Source organism: Dryas octopetala, chromosome 5 (genome assembly GCF_963921425.1).
Source record: "Dryas octopetala chromosome 5, drDryOcto1.1, whole genome shotgun sequence".
Lineage (NCBI taxonomy): Eukaryota > Viridiplantae > Streptophyta > Magnoliopsida > Rosales > Rosaceae > Dryas > Dryas octopetala.
In genome coordinates this window covers 9,653,789-9,673,534 of record NC_141370.1, presented here as the reverse complement: position 1 = coordinate 9,673,534, position 19,746 = coordinate 9,653,789, and the positions used below count along the sequence as shown (strand labels likewise).

Here is a 19,746-nt window from a genome sequence, read left to right as displayed (position 1 = left end):
GTGTCATTTGATTAATAAATAGACATCGCAGTTAGACAGCAATAATAGTAAGAATTGTAGAAGAATTTCCTGATTTAACTATCCCCATAATTGGCCAAAATGAATGGTACTCATCTTGTATTTGTTCAGTAGCACAAACTCAGCATTTCCATCATGTACAAAACAACACTGTTCAAAAGGGTACTACATCCCATAAAATTGCTACAATTGTCCACATCCGAAGAAGTACTAAATTGCCATTGATAATATGAGGGATTTACATATCACAAATAGTTCAAAAAGTATTTCTATATACATCCCACAAAATTTAGGGGCAAATCCCTAACCCTCCACAAAAAGTGAAATATTTGTTCATTTCCAAATTAGTAGAATTGTCACTGAAATAGAATACATACAAAGTGCATTCTCCCGGCAGATATATCATTTCCAGTTGGTTGGTAGGCTACATATAATCAATGACAAAATCGGTCCACTCACACCGCACCTCATCAAGTTGTGTCTGTGTGTACGCATTTAACTCCTTTCCTTTCCACTAAAACAAGTTAAGAAAACATTCATCAATATGCAAATCTCAAATTTGTTACATATATATATATATATGTATATATATAAAATTTTATTCAAGTGCAGACGTTCGCACCGTGCGTGGATGTGTATGTATCAAATAAAACAACCTAAAGCATTAAAATCCAACACAACGAAACCATGTAGTGGCTGTATATAAATGCTTCTGAATAAATGGTCACAGCAGCCTCATAACAGAACAATTACAGCAAAAAATTAATAGGACAATTAATCCCCATCAGGTGATCTTTACCAAGCAGTCTAAAACCATATGAAAACTATACTTTTTAAACAAAATAATCATGTGAAAACAAAAGGACGCACAAACAGAACATATGGAAAAGGACAAGAAAGTTTAGTTCAACCCCTGCACGAGATGCAAAGGGATGAGACAAAGGAGTAAGGACTACCCTTTCACAATATGACGATTATACATGCCAATGCAAGGCAACCAACAGAGCATAATGACTTGCAATTCACTGCAGAAGATGTACACCGATCAATGCAAAAAGAAATGCTAAGAATACAGAAAAAGAACTGAAACGTTGCAAAGGAAAGAAGCACCCCAACCATGTAAAACCAGTACAATTCAACCTAACAGAAAACATTTAAACAGCTATCTGTACCTTCATTGCAAAGGAAAGGTTTTTGTCTTCTATGATTTCTTTCATGTATCTCATCACATAATACCCACACTCCATATTTGATGGTTGTTTAGGACCCTACAAAGAATTCGATAAGTATAACAGTTGTTATTTATCCCTTCAATACATCTTATTTGTTATTAAGTAAATGGATAATAATAACATACTGTTAGTACTTTCCATACAGGTGGCTTTCGGAGTCCCCTACCCATTTGAGCGTTGAACTGTCTAATCGCACTTCAGCACAGAAAAGATACTTACGTTACAATCCAACAGAATTCGTATAATAATTATATTTAGATAATAAGTGAATCAGAGCAACTTAATTACTTGTTTACGACATATTTCCATTCTTCCTCGCGCATGCTCCGCCGAAGAGAGTCCATGAAATAGCGTCGAAGAGGGTCCATGAAGTAGCATACGTCTTTGTCTTCATTGATGATGGTCAACATCCAATGATAGCTACATTGGACAAGAATTATTTAGCGATATATTGACCCAAATGGTCAAATGTTTGATCAGTTGGCATCAAGTATAAAATGATAGACTTACCCAAAGTTATAAGGTACCAGAAGGATTTGATCAGCAGACGTTTGTTGTATCCGGGCAGCTAGCACTTGCGAATTGCGATCGGAATTGCCTACCCCAATTGATATGCTTGACGGGTCAGTCAAACCAACCAAATTGACCATGTTTGCTTGCTTTAGCATATCATATAGGTGCCTTTGAAAGAAAAATCGTAACTTATTTAGTGGGTCTAATATCGATCGGAATTGCCTACCCCAATTGATATGCTTGTCGGGTCAGTCAAACCAACCAAATTGACCATGTTTGCTTGCTTTAGCATATCATATAGGTGCCTTTGAAAGAAAAATCGTAACTTATTTAGTGGGTCTAATATCGGATTCCATGTTTCGTTTACAGTCATATATACAGACATATACATTCAAGTACATGTCCAAAATCGACCAGATGCCAAAGAGTAAAAAGATGAAACCAATGCCAATATATATGTATATATATATATATATATACACATATAATAGTTAAACTTATTAGTTAAAAAAACCTGATGGCATATCATGCAGTGCACTGATCCCTTCCAACTCATCTAAAGAAAGATAAAACAACCACATCCATTCTACAGTAGATAAGAATAAATAACCAACTAATGATGAAAATGATATTAACAGAAATTTGCAAATTATAATTTGATAATTTGGATTAATTGATAAACTATCATAAGCATTATGTATTTACCTCATGTACACAGTTATGCACATGGCCGAGATTTCCTTCATTTCCATAAAATGCATGACATCTTCTTGTGAAATGTGTACAGTCTTGGCAACACCAAATACTGCTTCCTCCATATGGACACTGATAGTTTCACCATCCATCATGGCACGCTCTGCATAACGGTATAGGGGCTTGAGGGACTTAGGCAGGTTCACATCTTGTTTGGGTGAATCTCGGGGTTTAACTGCAGTCTTTCCACGTTCCTACGGTTTTGGCAAGCAAAAATGAATATTTATGCGATATTAGAAAACAAGATCATAACCCAACTAAAATAATAAACGATGAGTGTTGAAGGTAAGCACATAATAAATGAAATACCATTGGACAGTGGCATATTATAACTACTATATCTTGAGTTCCTTACCTCATCATCCGTCAACCTAACAAGACCTTTCTGCCAAGCCACATGAGAGCCTATGGCTTGGCCAACAGTCACTAATTCCCCTGCAACTGGGATGGGAAGCACTGCTGCTTCATCAAGGGCAACATCAATAGCAACACGCATGTTGCCCTCTCCCAAAGGAACACCATGGACTGTATGGTTGGCCACATCCACTTCAATTATTGTACCACGGGTAACCATGTTATCCATGGAGCCCAACACCAATGTGCATGGTTTTCCCTTAGAAAAACAGAACACAGAAACCGCATTGTAAATATATCCTTTGCCACCAAGTCAAGGGATAAGAACCCTTCCAACAGCCCCAGTACATACATTCTATATGATACTTATTATCAAATCAAACTACTAAAATGATGTTTTAAATTCTTACCTTCATGGCGTCTCTTTTACCCACAACGGCCAATTCCTCCAAATCAATTTCGTTATTCTCTGCAACAATTCTTTTCTTCCCAGAACAGTTGGCCTTCTCAGAAGGATTGGAAACTGGAGTTGGAAGTGGGATAGGTGTGGTTGGGCAATTACCATTGATCCTGGTCTCTAACTCAGTAATCTTGGCTTGAAACCATGTCCGCTCCTGCTCTATCATCTTCCTAACCACATCCAGCACAGCTTCTCCCTCCAACAATTGAGGCTGTGAAACATTTGGCTCGTCAAAGCCTCCCACACCTTCGGTGGCGGAATCAGGACTATGTTCTTGTAGGGGCCAAACAAAATATATATATATGAAGATTTAAGTTATTTTTTATATAAATTATACTATAATCACATTTCAATACAAATGAAATATTTCATAATTTAATTTATGTATTAGAAACTATCATAAGTATCAAGTATATATATTAGTAAAGAAAAAATTGATATCTTTAACCCATCTCTAATCAACTATTACCAAATGCCTATCATCATTTAAAAATGTGAAATATATTCCATACAGGAAAGGAAGTTAACTTTCATAATGATGTAATATAAAGAAGTTTTTATGACTTGTTGAATCTCTTCCACCGTTTGACTCCAGTAATGATATATTATAAGTAACCTTTTCTTTGACAGCATATTCATATAAGGAAGTTTTGGTTTTTTCTCTTTGGTGAACAACAGTATTCTTTTAACATGTACATATAATACAAGAATGTTTCAAAACTTTGTGGAGGCCATGGCCCCCTCTGGTCCACATAGTACAGCCAGTACACATCGTTAACCCTACCAGAAAGATTGGGAGTACCCCCCATCTCCATTGTCAAAACATCATTACTCGTAGAGGTGGAAATAACCCGTTCTTTTTTCTGTTCCATCAAAAGGTCCTGCGACAAACAAATGCAAAATGAACCATTCTTAGTTATAGTAATATCATAGCCAATACATTATTCAAGATGTAGCATACTTACAATCTTTGCAGCCTGCTCCCCTACGGTCTCATGGGAAATATTCCCTTTTTTACCCTCACGTCCTTTCTTCCAAAGGAGAGACCGATCAAGTTTATCTTCAGGCATTTTCTTTTTCTAATGAAATCAAACGTATGGTTAGACCTTGGTCAATGGAAATATTAATTTGGGAAATGCTGGAATTGTATGAACTTACTAATTCTGCCTCCAAACCTGCATATCCTTTTCGTGACATTCTATGAGCATACTGCAACTTTGCCCTTCTCTCTTTCTGTTCCTTGTGGAGTTTCTACAATAGGCATATAAGGTTACAGATTAGGAGATGCAATGGGATGATATACGTACCATGAAAAATTAAATTATAATAACTACAAATTCTGAGAATAAAATTTCACCTACCAGATTATATAACATAAATGGGAATATATCATCAAATGAGCAATTAACAGGTACTACATACAATGCAAACTAAAACTAATCACCACTTTTCAAAAAATACATTCATGTTTGCCAACATTTACGAATTTGAGCAAAATTCTTATTTTTTTCTTTCTTAAATTTCCAAATAAGCCATGTCATTCTTTCTGGCTAGAAAAGGACAAGTTATAAGTGCAGGTATTCAAGAAGTCAATTAGAAGTTAAATTGGTACTAAAGACAACTTCTAGAATGATGACATTTACATATATGGGACTGCCTAATTATGTAATTTTAAGAGCAATTCAACACTTACATTCTGATCCTTTAATGTAGATGATGATGACGATGCATATAAAGAAAATAACACTAGAAAACAGCAATATGAAAGAGGAGCTAACTATCTCAACAACTAAGATAAATTACCAAATACATACATGAGGCAATTCAAGTTACTATCATGCACTGCAAGAAGAGCTAGCTATCTAGCAGTACTAGTGTCATAGTGTGGACCTATTCCTTCACAAGCCATTCTAAATTTTTAATATGCACAAGAACTGAAAAAAGAATGAAGACAAGTAGAAAACTAAAATGAATAAGGGACTAGTGTGGACCTCTTTCTTTCAAGAAGTTACTATCATGCACTGGAAAACAAATAAGGAACTAGCTAGGAACAAAATAAAATCCCTCATCATACCTGAAACTCTTTGGATAAGCGGCCATTTACGAATTGTTGCCAATGCTGTTGATCAATGAAATCATATTCTTCTGGAGGGTTTTTTAAGGCTTCAGGCTGATCTTTGAATGGCATTACATATTTTCTTGTTAAGTCAGACTTGAATTGCCTCCATTTATTGGCCGCAGATGACAACACCATTTTTCTACTTCCAGGGGCTAAGACAAATGCCATCTACAAAGTCATGAAGTGAGCATATTAGATATTGAAGAAGAGAGTTCAATACAATAGAAAAACATAAGCTTAAGTCAAATACATACCTTTACGGAATCCCAGATATTATTTTTCAGATCCTTCTCCACCTTAGGCCAGCTTTCAACAATGATGGGGACAGTGGTACGTGCCAACACCCCAATGTAAGAAGCTAACTCTGCTGCTACCTTCCCAAATGGAGCGCCCTTTGGATTATACTCCACTACTAATTTCCTACCTGTAATTTTATGATACTCAATGCGATCCATACTTGTCCTCCCACGTTTCCTCTTTAACCCACTTGAGGTAGTAGCAGTGTCCTTACTCCCCTTTGAAATAGATGCCTCTTTGGGTTTTGGTGAACACATACTTGAATTTTCCAAGCTCCAAAAATCAACACTGGTTGATGTGTACATCCATGTGTAGTTATTAAGAAAAAGAACATTTTGATCAGTTAATTACAACACTTTAACACAAAACTGTAAATACATGGGAAAGTACTTAAAATAGACTGAAATTAAATAAATTTCGGTACATAACAACAGCTTGAATTAACTAAATTCAAAGTGCCACTAAAGTATGCTCAAATACACTTTTTTTTTTTTTTGGACTGAGGCTCAAATAAACTGGTACATACACAACAGCTTAAATAAATCCATACATAGTGATACTCTAATTTTAAAAAATAAAATAATAGAATAGAAGCATCACACACATGCTATGCATGTGCAGTGTGATGGAAGTTAGAATAGGGAGAGAAAAAGTATGGTGTGGCCCGTGTGGGTGGAAAGCGCGATTTAATTACTATATTTACCTTTTAAATCTATTACTAAACTTGATTAATGTAGAAGTATTTTTAAATCTATTACTAAACTTGATTAATGTAAAAGGGGCTGGCATTTTCTACATTATGATTGACAAAGAGGGTTCTCTTAATTACAGTACGAATAAAACAACCAACTGACCAAAAATAATATAATGAAACCATATAATTAAACCCCTAGGACCCATGGGAAAAAAAAAAAAACCCTAGGACATCTTTTTGGTACAATCAATCTAAATTCCCATGCAATAATCTTGCATGTACGTTGACTCGACCTCACCCAACATATCATCAAATGCATCAACAGATGGCATTTCTGTGGTAGAAGGAATATGGTCTATAGTGTCCCCTAGCACATCATGAGTAGTCATCATAGTCTCTATTCTGAGTTAAAAGTAACTCTCACCATCTGGAATCTAGTGGGTCTTCAACATAAAAGACCTGCTTCACTTGACTAGCTAAAACAAATCCATCAGATTTATGACCTATCATACTAAGGTCCACCATGGTTATATTGAAAACTATTTTCTATAACATAGAAAGGTTGATAAACTAAAATTTACATAAAGTTTGATAAACTAAACCGTATCTTGGGGGAGAGAGAGAGAGAGAGAGAGAGAGAGAGAGAGTACTTTAATTTCAGAACCGTTCGAAGTGTTTAAATGATACATTTGGAATTTTACTTTTTTGTTCGGGAATATAAGACTGTTTTGAGTGAAATTTCGATCCAAGTATAGTCTAAACATGATATGGAAAGATGTCAACTATGATAAGATGTTCTCTTTATTTAGATATTCCAATAATTGAATACTCAGTTGATGGAATCTATTAAATTCATCAGCAAGTCACAAAACTCACTGCAGATGGTGGAGTCATAAAGTGACTCAACAAAAATGAAAATAATCTGAATCAATCATCCATTTTTTGACAAAATGAAAATGTTAAAATTCATAGCTTTGAGATAAGGCAACTACATAAACCACCTATTGAAAATGGCAAGCCCAACAAACTTTCAATTACTTTCTAATACCCCTACTGAAATAAGGCAACTATATTATATAGACCTTCTCCAGAACCAAAGAGACAAGAAGACCAAACAAAAACAAGTATCTTAACCCAAATCAAACAGTACTAGTCAGACCTAAAATTCATACACATCTAGAAAAAAAAAAACCCCAAGAGCCCAAGGCAAGATGATACCCAAATCGGTACTTGGACAGTGAGAGAGAAAGAAACCCAAATCAGTAAAATGTGTGGAGAAGGATATACCTGATCACTACTTGGACGATGGGTGAGATTGCTCAATATGGAAATGTTTAAGTGAGGGAGTAGTGGTTAGCGGCGGTTGGTCTCAACGGTGGTGGAGTACGTGAACACGACTGCACCAGAGAAAGCGAGAGAGAGAGAACATACGACGGTATTTGAGAAAACGCTCTGAATACTCATACGACAACGTTTCTAAAATTTGTTGTCTATTATCAGATGGGTGAGCCTATTCACAGTTTCACACCCACCTCTTTTTCTGGTTCAAAGGGGAATAAATTAAAACGGCCCAAAAGGCCAGGATAGAAACAAAGAGGGCTGAAAAGCCTCACAAACAACAGCAAAACGCAAGCCCAACAAGGCAGAGCCCAAACACCAAACACTTGCACTAGATATACCACCTAAATTTCTCATTCGACCTCCTTTTGAATTTGTTCCTCCCTTTACCTCAATAAGTAGAGAGTTGAGAGATAGTGGAGAGAGAGATTCTGGCCCTAACAATTTAAATAGTTTTTTTTTTGCCAAACCAATTTAAATAGTTTATTTAAGGGTAAAGTCAAAATTTTTTAAAAATGAGTCTGCTGAGGAATTTGTGATTTACAATTAGTTAGGCACAACCAAGGAATTAAATTTTAGATTTCGAGGAAATTTTCATCGAAATTTCGAAGATTTTTAAATTTTGACAAAAATTAGACGAAAATTACTATCAAAATACCGAAATTTTTAATGAAACTTTATCATATGTTTATTTAACATATTATCTACTAAATTGATAAAAAAACATTGAAGAAACCAAATTATATAGTAGGTTTCATATGATATAAGTTGAATATAATGCGCGCTGAAGGCAAATACTGTTAAATAAAATTAGTATAATGAATAAATGAAATTAGTATATTCTTTATGCTCTATAATTTATAAACTAAATCCTAATACTAAACTCTATATACTCTATAATTTATAGACTAACTCTATATACTCTATATTATTTAGGATATTAGTATTTAAGCCCTTTAGAGTATTCTTAATTATTTTTATATAGAAATGTATTAGGATTTATAAACAACTAAACGAAATCCGAAACTTTTTTTTTTCTTTCCAATTGCCCAAAGGCTCCAAACCCCAATCAACCCTAAACTTTTTTTTTTCTTTCATTTTTATTTGTTTTCCAAATTATTTGTTTTTATTTTATACTTCAAATTAAAGAAGGACAATTAATATCTTTTACCCAAAAAAAAACAGTATCACTCATATTGCTATGTATTAAGTCAGGAGGAAGTTTATTGGGAACTATTGTTGAAAAAAAAAAAAAAAAAAAAGACTAAATATAAACAGAGGATTCAATCCCTCTGAAAAAAAGAAAGAAAGAAAACTCCAACACTCCAACAAAAAACATGCCCAGCCCATATGCGTAATAAGTCACACTAATCAATTTAAAGAAGGACACAGTGGTTTTGATTTCCAAGAAATTTCAGATTTTGTATTTTATTGTTAAGTCCTTTTTGCCCTTCAATTTTATTGGAAAACTAAACCATTTATCTTCTTCTCTCTCCTCCTCACCGCCCCCTTCTTCTTCTTCTTCTTCTTCTTCTTCTTCAGTCAGAGAATGGACCTCATCCCCGAAACCCCATTATTATTCCTCACCCCAAACATTAACCATTGTTATTATTATTCCTTATCCCAAATATTAACCTTGGAAGGTGAAGTAGAGAGAGAAGGGGATTTGTCTTCCAATTAAGCCAGCTTTTTGCCCCCAGCTTTTAAAGAATTAATCATATTTAGTTAGATCTTGTGTTCTTCACTGAAACACATAATTAAGGCGGTTTGACCTTCAATTTGTTTCCTCATATTGCTAAAAACTAAGCTATGGCAATGATCAAAGTCCTTTGATTAAGTTATATATAATTTGATAGATAGGGTGCAAAATCCATTTCAATAATAATTTAGGGTAGGAACAAATCAAAATCCTTTTTGTATGTTTCTTGGGAGTTATGATTACCCAATCCAGCAGCTAACGTGCCTTAGAAGTTGTGCTCATTATATATTCATACAAAAATGATGAATCCAAGAAACGTACGTACCAAATGTGTAGTAGTAGTACGTGCAGAAGCAGAAGCAGAAGCTTGTGCTTGTCAACGACACCAATAAATATGTCCCGTACCATACTCAATCACCATATGTATATATGCAAGCTATAATTAACTAAGTCTTCTCCATAGCTATATATCTTGTACTTCAGCTCTTCTTCACTATCAATCTTGAAGGATTTCGACATGAAAATTTATCTCAATCACCACCACGGGCACGCATGAGGGTGGTAGCTAGTCCACTTTTGAGCATGTATATATTAGTCTCATATTAGATGAGATAAGTGTCTTATAAGATCTTAAATATTTATTAAGTCGGCTTCACGTACTTAATATCATTAAAAACTTTTAGAATGAATATTGACAATATAGACAACTGTGTTTGGTAGACAATATTGACAATATAGACAATTGTGTTTCCAAAAAGTAAAGGCCCATGCATATATGGACCATCGATCAGTATGCATATGACACATAGGAAACAAGTTCAAAATGGTAAAGTACTAATTCACTGAATCAATGGTTTAGATATATTCATGACGGGAGTTATAATTCCTAAATGAACATATTGTATAATCAACAAAAATGTATAAAATTATGTATATGTGCATCCATCGTTACGAGCTATTATTGTTAGAGACAACTATTGAACTCTAACGCTTAGCTGTTCTGGAATAAATAATTAATAATGTATATTAGATTAAAACCTACTCTATTTCATGTGTAGTTATATCCTGCACATAAAAAGATAGACATATAAAGACAAATAGGTGCAACTTTACTATGCAGGAAATAAGTGGATGAGATCGAAAGTTTTATACTCATAATCTCATGACCATTAAAAAAAAAATATAATTAACCCAAAAAACTTATTAAGCTATCAAGAAATGTATATCAAGCTATCATATTTATAAATTTTCTTCTAAATAAAATGAACGATACAAGAAGTGTTATTAATTCTTATGATGTGGCTTCACATAATAGAAAAAAAGCTTTTCTCCTATCTACCTCCTTGAATACGTAGGGCCTCTTGAATTTTAACTTTTGTGCAAGGGTTTTCACACATGCCCACACACCTCATGATCTGGTTTCACTTTCTGTGTGGGGTTGTATATGTAGAAAAACTTGGAAACCCAACTCACTCGTGTTGCTGTCTTTAAAGTATGATAATGCACGCAAGGGTCCACCTGCTTTCACCTCCCGATCGCAGCAACCAATTATCAAGCAGGTGGTGGGCTCTCGTCTATGAATCCATGATGAGCGTACTACAGCTATAATCCCACTTGTGCCTCCTGCGCTTATCACTGTTTTCGGACTGCTTATAAGGATTGTATTTATGATATTTATCCCACAATTTTATTTCTTTTATTTTCTCATCCTTGAAAGTATATATAACTCCTCTAGAATTGTTGACGTATCAGTATATGTCTAGTCATGTAATTTAAATTGACCATGCATGTAAGACTTTTGCTGTGGCAGGTTGTCAGTAGCAATTCAATACCACAAGCTTTAGGCACATTTTATGGGTCAGTCTGCGCGCTCTTAGAGTGCTTAAGTTTTGTATGGGACATGCCTTATACAACCCATTCTCACAGAATTGGACTCATCCCCACTCCAACTTCAACTTCTATGAGAAAGTCCGCTGTATAAGACTTGTTTCATGCATGGAAGAACGTCTTGGATTGTAGCAGGGATTTAATACTTGAGTCAACTATTAAGTTCAATGCATGCCCTTAATATAGTGTTTGGAAATTGAGCCTTTTAAAATTATTTACCAAATAATATATATGTCAGTGATCACTAGTCCATATATCTATAGCTTATTTTATTATAAACTCAAGATTACTAACCAAACACTACTTCATGATTTATTGAACCAAATTTGATAAACAAGAGTGTAGCAATAGTACTATTCAATACTTTAAGGCCTAGCTTGGTCTAGGTGGGTCAACCTTCACATGCACCACAATTGGTGCTACTTCATTTTATTCTTGGTGACGGGGATCGTGCAGCCATAACATTTACGTGCATGCCTTTTCTGGTATACATGAAAGAATGTTCCACTTATTGTGTGGATTTGGCACTGAAGAAAGGAATGAAAAAAAAAAAAAAAAAAAAAGAAACATGCAATCATGCATGAAGCATATGTTGGTTTTGTTTGTCAACTTAGCACAAAAAGTCGAAACAAGCGAGTAGTCCAAAAAGAGAAGTTTCAAACTTTCGGGAATGGAGTTGATCCAATTTGCACCAATTTTTTGCTTTTAAATTGAATAATCCTCTCAACCTTCATTGAGCTCAGAAAAGATGATATCCAACCAATCCCTCATAATATGTCACCATTAATGGTATGAATGGGTCTGGAAGACCCTAACAAACAAATAACAAAAGTATAGAAATAGATCGATCTAGAAGAGTCCACATTTTAATTCTTTAATTCAGTAACATGAGGTCATTAATCGTCTTGAAGTCTCTCCATTCGTCCTCATCCATATATAAGTTGATATAGGTAATATTCATGAGATGATCGAGGAAGAAAGAATTATATCAAACAGCAAAGAAGAAGTAACCAAGACAAATTATAGATATAATTCGAAAGAGAATATAACACAAGTCCCGGCCATAAGCAAATCTAACTTACTTTCAAACCTTCCCAAACTTAGATATAAGAATACTTGATCAATTACAGGAAACAATCCAAGCACATAAAAAGCTTTTTTATTTAGATTCAGTTATTCAGTATATATATATATATATTGAAATGATTACTCGCTCACTATAGAGCGGAGAATTCCCCGCTCACCTAACCCACAACAACAAATTTCAATGATCGGAATCGTCCATAATTTAGGGCATCATTTAAAGATCACCCTTGCAAAAAATCAGCCAAATCGAAAACTGTTTAGCTAGTGTATTACTATCAACATCATTTTCACTTTATCTGACGAACTGTATTTGTCCGCAAAATTTGGAGGACCAAACAATTATTGATTTGGCTGATTTTTTACATAAATGACCCTTAAGGATGGACCTAAAAAATGGACAATCCCGATTATTGAATTCCCCGCTCTGTGGTGAGCAGGTGGTTAGGTGAACATGGAATTCTCCGCTCTTTGGTGAGCGAGTGATCATTACTGTATATATATATATATATATATATATATATATATACTTGGTAACATGTCAAATGCACGCATATTTCATATTTATTTACATTAGACAATTACTAAATTCTAAAAATTTATACTCATCCTACAAACAAACCCGCAAGAAATTAATGGAAATAAGTATGGGGAGATAAAAGTTGGAGATTTTGAATATAAAACCTCCTGGAATTAGAGCTCAATATCTGATATTATGTTACACAACCATTAATCTCCCAAAATAATTATTAAAAAATGAGTTAACAATGTATGCAAAGCTAACAACAAGACTAATTATGATTTTTAGGCAAGTTTAGGTTAAATTTCTGAGTGAGTTCTACCACCGGTAAAATAAATATGTGGAAGTTACTTACCAATTGGTGAAACTAACCACATTTTCTAAATCAATCAAACCGTTAAACCAAATCGATCTGGCAAAAAGCTCTGTTCATAAAGTACGTAGTATTGAGGAATCAAGCAAGTTCTTAACCTCTTGTAGCACTTGGACCTCCAGTCATTTAATTAGGTTCTGGCCTCAAAGACTACTTCCTAATTGTCCCCTCCTTCACTAAGGCTCTTGCAAACCCACACTACACGACTCGGAGAGCCCAAACTAATATAAAATCAAGGGTGAATTACACTTTGCACTCCTTAAGTATAGGTCATTTTTTACTTTGGTATCCGATATTCAAAATATTTCGATGTGAAACCTAAAGTTTATGAAAATTGCAATGTGCCTCTTCCGTTAACTTTTCTGTTAATTTTGACTGCATATAGTAGGGGTGGGTTTTATTCCCGATACCATACCGTTTCCGATTCCGACGGTACGACATTTTTTTGGCCATTTGCAGTATCGGCACAAATACCGTTTTGTTCCCACAAAAATGGTATCGGAAATGGTATGGGTATTTGAATACCGTCGACATTCCGATACCGCATATATATCATCAGTCTCCCTGTTGCCTCCACTCCATCTCCTTCATCTGTCTGTCTCTGGAAGCAAACTCTTTCTCTTGGTTACCTCCACTTCTTCATTGTTCACCAATTGTTGTGTAACCAGACTCACCGCCACCATCGCCTCCCTCTGTCTCTCACCACTGTCACCACCATTTGGCCTCCCTCTGTCTCTCACCACTGTCCCCACTGTCACCAAAATCGCCTCCCTCTGTCTCTCACCACCGTCACAACCATTGCATCCCTCTATCACTCTCTCTCTCTATCTCTCACCACCGTCGCCTCCCTCTGTCATTCTCTCCCTCTGTCACCACCATCGCCCTCTGTCAGTCTCTCTCAATTTGGACAGTGTCGAAATGCCCATTACCGTTCCGACACTGTTTCATTTCAACCGATACCGTATTGAGCGGTTTCCGACTACCGTCAGCATGGTATCAGAATTCAATTCTTCTTCATCGACCCTAACGGTCGGAGTGCGGTATAGGGAATACGGTACGGTTACCGTACCGCTTCCAGCCCTAGTATATAGCATGTGTGAGATTCATTTACATTTATATGAACAGTAAATTTACATGACGTCAGTAAATTTGTGAACAGTAAATTTACGTCAATCTTGTATTCTTGTGTCATAGTGGTGAATATGGGCGGATCCAAAGAGGGGGACATGGGCCAATTGACCTCATAAACTCTTATTTCTTACCCTAGACCATAGATATATGCTTGACCTATAATTGTTGGTTTGATCCTTATAGTTAGGAGACAATGTGTTTGTAGAAATGTTTCAAAGGGACAAATTGATTTTTCAAGAAGAGGAGAACCATGTCCCGTGTCTGGGTGTCTAGTTTTTCTCTTCAAATTAAATATCTAAGATCTTCTTTATCTTGTTCCATGAAGAAATATTATTGGATCTACCACTAGTGGTGAAATCCACAACAATATTTTTTAAAATTGCAAAGGAAGTTTAAAGAGGGATGGAGATTCAACCCGCGTCTTAATGTAAAACTAAATACTTTTAAATCCTTGGAGTTAAGTCAAATGGTGAGAATCAAATTATGATAGGTTCAGGTTCAACAATTTCCTATGTAACTAAAATAAACAAATACTTTTACTACAAGAATTGTGACCTCCACGAAGACTTTTTTTTCTTTTATCAATGGCAATCAATCTATTTATTCAGTACATTTCAACCAAAATTAAATTTTGATTTTAATTTTTAAGATATGAATGTTTGATTTTTTTAAGATAATAATTTTTAGGGACGGTGGGGGTGAGTGTTTGATATATATATATATATATATATTTTGTAATTTTTTATTAAAATTTAAATTTTTTAAGATATTAATGTTTTAAAATAATATTTAATTAATTTTTCTGCATAGATAGATGCCATATAAGCATTTCTAACGGGAGATGTCGACAAATTTGATGAAATTGGGTTAATTGAGACGTGGAGTGTAACATCAAGGTGAAGTGATAATTCAAACTATGTCCAAGGCAAATAGAATAATAAGCCAAAAAACATTATCTTCTGATCGCCGATTAATCGCACCGACCACGACGTAGTGACGGACATGATACGCTGACGCCAGCCGAATCTGGGTCAGCTAAAGAAAGCCGAGCCGCGCCAACTCATAGCAGACATACCACTTTTCGCCAACAATATACTATTAACCCAAAATAAAATCCCTCCCATGAAACGGTACAAAAACCGGGAGGCCACCGGCTGTAGCCAGTGAACCATAAAAGTGCATTTGGATTGAATTTGCGTTCATTTCATTTGACATTTGCAACTGCAGTGTACCTAACCCCAGTCAGATCTTAACCCCATGTCTGACCCAACCTGGTTTATTTAAAGAGAGAGAGAGTGTAAGGGCAGCTGGGTTGTGAACTGGTTCACTCACCTTCCCTTTCACTTTCCTAGACCTCTCTCTCTCTCTCTCCCTCTCTCTCTCTCTCTCTCTCTCTCTCTGATTTGCCATTGTAGATGAACAGTCATAGACTATACAGTCTTCACAACTATGCTTAATTGATTGGGTAATGATGTAGTAGAAAGAGAGAGAGTACTTGGTTGTTTACGTCTCCCATTGGGTGGGATTTTTGATTGATTATATACTCTTGCTTGCTTGTTGGGTTTGTTTTGTGGGTTGGGTTGTGTTGTGTTGTGATTTTGCTTTCTTTTGGATGGGTACTGAGGGAGAAGAAGTATTGAAAGAGAAGAAACATGGGGGAGCAGAGAGAGGGAATAGGTTGTTGTACAGTAGTTGTATACACCACTGTACTACAAGTTGGTCTTGTTTCAAACATGGGACTAGTTGTGCTTCCATTGCTTCCTTTAAGTGAACATCTCTTGCTCTAAACTCTGCTTGAGCTATTAAAAGATCCACTGGAAACACAAAAAAACAAAAAATTGATCAAAAGAAAGAAAGGAGCTTGCTTGATCTATTAAGATCTGAGATCAAAGTTCTTTTCCCCTCCACTCAGTCATCATGAAGAGGCTTGCCAGCTCAGATTCTTTGGGTGCTTTGATTTCCATATGCCCAACAACAACAGGTTAATAAAGAATCCATCATAATTCCCCCTTTTCTAGTGGTGTTTTCCTAAGATTCACACATACCATGTGTGTGCTTTTTTGTCTCTTACCTCTTTCATGATCAATTCTGCACCAAGAAATTAAAAACAAAGAAATACTTCATACACTTTTTTTATGATTCAAATTCATCATGTTGAATTGAATCCATGTATGCTTTTTTTTTTTCCTGCTTTGGAACCTTCATGACTCTCCAGTACTGTTTTCTTCTTTCTTAATTAATTGGTTCTGTTGCTGATCTAGCTTATTATAGTTGTTAATTTTGTGGAGAAACTAAGACTGATTCACTAAACTGTGTCTTGGTTTTTGATTGGTTTGGTTCAGCAGAGGAACACAGTCCAAGAAACAACCTTGTTTACAGCAGAGACTTCCAGTCCATGTTGGATATTGGCTTGGATGAAGAAGGGTGTGTTGAAGAGTCCGGCCATGTCGCCGAGAAGAAGAGAAGACTAAGCGTTGAACAAGTGAAGGCCTTGGAGAAGAACTTTGAGGTGGAGAACAAGCTTGAGCCAGAGAGAAAAGTGAAGCTTGCCCAAGAACTTGGCCTGCAACCAAGACAAGTTGCCGTGTGGTTCCAAAACCGCCGTGCTCGCTGGAAAACCAAGCAATTGGAACGCGACTACGGCGTTCTCAAAGCCAATTACGAGTCTCTCAAGCTCAGCTACGACACCCTCCAACACGACAATCAAGCTCTTGTCAAAGAGGTATGAATTATGATCGTCTCGAGAGTTTTGATATGTTATGTTGTCAGAACTGTCGATTTGAACTGTTAATTATGTGTGTTTTTATTGGAAGGTGTGATAATTCATAAGTTGTATTAGAAAGTCTTGGATCTAACACTTCCTATTGGATTGCAGATAAAGGAATTGAAAGCAAAGTTCCAAGAAGAAAACACAGAGAGCAATGATCTGTCAGTGAAAGCAGAGCAAGTGGTTGCAAAAGAGTCCAATCCAACACCACCAGCTCCTGATACCTCCTCTGTCCCAGTACTATCAGAGTCCAAAGAGCTAAACTTTGAGAGCTGCTTCAACAACACCACCAATGGAGCTGGTGTGGGAGTTGAAGTCTCTTTGTTCCCAGACTTCAATAATAAAGATGGGTCATCAGACAGTGACTCCAGTGCAATCCTGAACGAAGATCATCATCACCATCAAAACAGTCCAAACGGGACTATGAATTCTTCATCTGGGATTAATCTTCAAACCCACCACCAGCTCATGAAGTCTCCTCCTGCATCAACTTCACTAACATTCAATTGCTCTTCCTCGTCTTCGCCCTCGTCGTCGTCCATGAACTGTTTTCAGTTCCAGAAGAGCAGCTATCAGCCCCAGTTTGTGAAGATAGAGGAGCACAATTTCTTCAGCAGTGAGGAGGCCTGCAGCTTCTTCTCGGATGAGCAAGCTCCCACACTTCAGTGGTACTGCCCTGATCAATGGAATTAAATCATCATCAACAAGATTTCCAACCCTTCATCCCCTCCAAAAAAAATAAGAAGTGGTATCCAAATGAGAACCCTCCAAGAATTTTGTTAAATGGGAAGTGGGGTTTGTGTGTAAATGTACTTAATTTGATCTGATGGTCTCCATTGTGCAAACTGAAAGTTGGAGAGCAGAGGAGTGAGTAGAAAGGTTTGAACTTGGAACAGAGCAGAGAGAGAGAGAGAGAGGGTTTGATTTTCACGTGGGGTTGGTTTGGTGGCCACTGGCCGTGCGGGGGAATATGATTGGGTCGTAATTAAAATTCTCTCAGGCTGTGAAAAAAAAAAAAAAAAACCGATCGATCTAGGAAACCTTAGGAGGTAGAATTTCCTGTAATGGAGAAAATAATCATTGTGCCTCACTATTTTCCTTCCATTCCATGCTTTGCTGCTTTTTTCAATTTTAAAAGATGGACAATTCTATATCTTTTTGCCATGGTATTACCATCTTTTGTATGAGAATAATTATGCTTGTATAAATTGAATTATAAAATATATTTACAAAAACCTTCTAAATTCAGGTAAATTTCATTAACTAATATGTTAGAGCTAATTAAAAATACATCCCAATTCGGGCAGTGCTCTAAAAATCTCTCTAGGCGGCGCCTTATTTAGGCGTTGGCCAGCCGTCCCAATTAACATCTAGGTGTTTTTTAATTATTTTTAAGAATAAAGTACTAATAACAAGTAAAAAATAATAATTTCTCAGAATACACATCTTAACAAGTAACAATGTCTCTTTTGTATGAAGCTAGTAAGGCCCCTTATTTTTTAATTTGCCATGTAGAATTATTTATTTTCTGCAGAAAATTTATTTTGTTATTTTCTCTTTCTCTTTGAGTTGAAAAAATGTAAACTTTATTTTTGTCAATTAATGCCTTATTTCAAGATATTATCATGAAATAATTTTGTAATTAATTGTCATTAATTTATGAAGTTGAATATTAAGATTTTTCATTTTTGGTTTTTGTTTTCAAATTTCAAAGTTTTATGTGTCTTCTAAATTAGTGTGTATTAATGCCTTATTTAAAGGTTTTGTCATTTATTTTTTTGGTAATTTAATTCCCATTTATGTTTGACTTTGTAAATTAAGTATATCATTTTAAATTTGTTTTCAAATTTCAAAATAAGTGTTTTCTTGTCCAAATTAGTGTATTACGACCAACATTCAAAGATTAAGAAGAAACGTCATTTACGTTTTACAAACATCATTGAGCTTTTATCCTCACTTATTCTTTAAGTTAACAATTTCAAAAGTTCAACACGGCGCTTTTTGTAGTATTTTTCAACTTTCCTTTCATCCTTACTTACAAATAAGTAATGTGTTATTTTTATTTGGTTGTGTTTGTGGTTTCTTAGATCTTTTTTTTCTTTTTTTATTTTCTTCTTATTTGATTTTTCTTCATCTTCTATCCTTCTTCATCATCAATCTTCAATCTTCAATCTTCAATCTTCAATCTTCAATCTTCGATCTTCTTCTTCTTCTTCTTCCTCCTATCTTTTTCTTCGATTTTTTTTTTCAACATCAAGCCCTCCATGGTTGTGGTTCTTGTTTTTCTTCCACATTTTTCTACTTGAGTAAGAGGTCCTGAAACCATTAGTATATATACCTCAAAAGAAGGTTGATAATTATAAATACGTACCTCAAAAGAAGGTTGGTAATTATACATTTTTCTTGACCTAAGCGATATGTATCTTCTTATTTTTCTTCTTTTGTTTTATATACCTGAGTCCAAGATATTGGTATTTGTATTTATATATCTTAGTGCTATATATGTTT

General features: G+C 35.3%; 2 protein-coding genes across 6 annotated transcripts; one reads left to right on the top strand and one right to left on the bottom strand.

Annotated features, from left to right (window-relative positions):
* Positions 1-216: 216 nt before the first annotated feature.
* Positions 217-7,891, bottom strand: LOC147284104 (uncharacterized). Of its 4 annotated transcripts, none has more exons than XM_086244366.1 (14): positions 7,728-7,891; positions 5,704-6,034; positions 5,405-5,617; positions 4,489-4,581; positions 4,296-4,409; positions 4,115-4,211; positions 3,281-3,603; positions 2,872-3,129; positions 2,469-2,710; positions 1,761-1,931; positions 1,539-1,670; positions 1,376-1,445; positions 1,191-1,286; positions 217-532 (listed from the first exon to the last, which is right to left on the bottom strand). In XM_086244366.1, the coding sequence occupies exons 2-14, from the start codon at positions 6,001-6,003 to the stop codon at positions 443-445; spliced, it is 2,199 nt and encodes a 732-aa protein (XP_086100492.1). In that variant the 5' UTR covers positions 6,004-6,034; positions 7,728-7,891; the 3' UTR covers positions 217-442. The 4 variants fall into 4 exon arrangements, with proteins under 4 accessions (XP_086100492.1, XP_086100493.1, XP_086100495.1 ...); XM_086244367.1 differs by having other exon boundaries at positions 1,394-1,445; XM_086244369.1 differs by lacking the exon at positions 217-532 and adding an exon at positions 612-1,043 and having other exon boundaries at positions 1,394-1,445.
* A 7,908-nt stretch (positions 7,892-15,799) lies between these two features.
* Positions 15,800-18,407, top strand: LOC147284103 (homeobox-leucine zipper protein ATHB-5-like). 2 transcript variants are annotated; one of them, XM_086244054.1, is made up of 3 exons: positions 15,800-16,452; positions 16,817-17,193; positions 17,347-18,407. In XM_086244054.1, the coding sequence occupies exons 1-3, from the start codon at positions 16,389-16,391 to the stop codon at positions 17,929-17,931; spliced, it is 1,026 nt and encodes a 341-aa protein (XP_086100180.1). In that variant the 5' UTR covers positions 15,800-16,388; the 3' UTR covers positions 17,932-18,407. The 2 variants fall into 2 exon arrangements, with proteins under 2 accessions (XP_086100180.1, XP_086100179.1); XM_086244053.1 differs by having other exon boundaries at positions 15,801-16,452; positions 16,814-17,193.
* Positions 18,408-19,746: the final 1,339 nt, after the last annotated feature.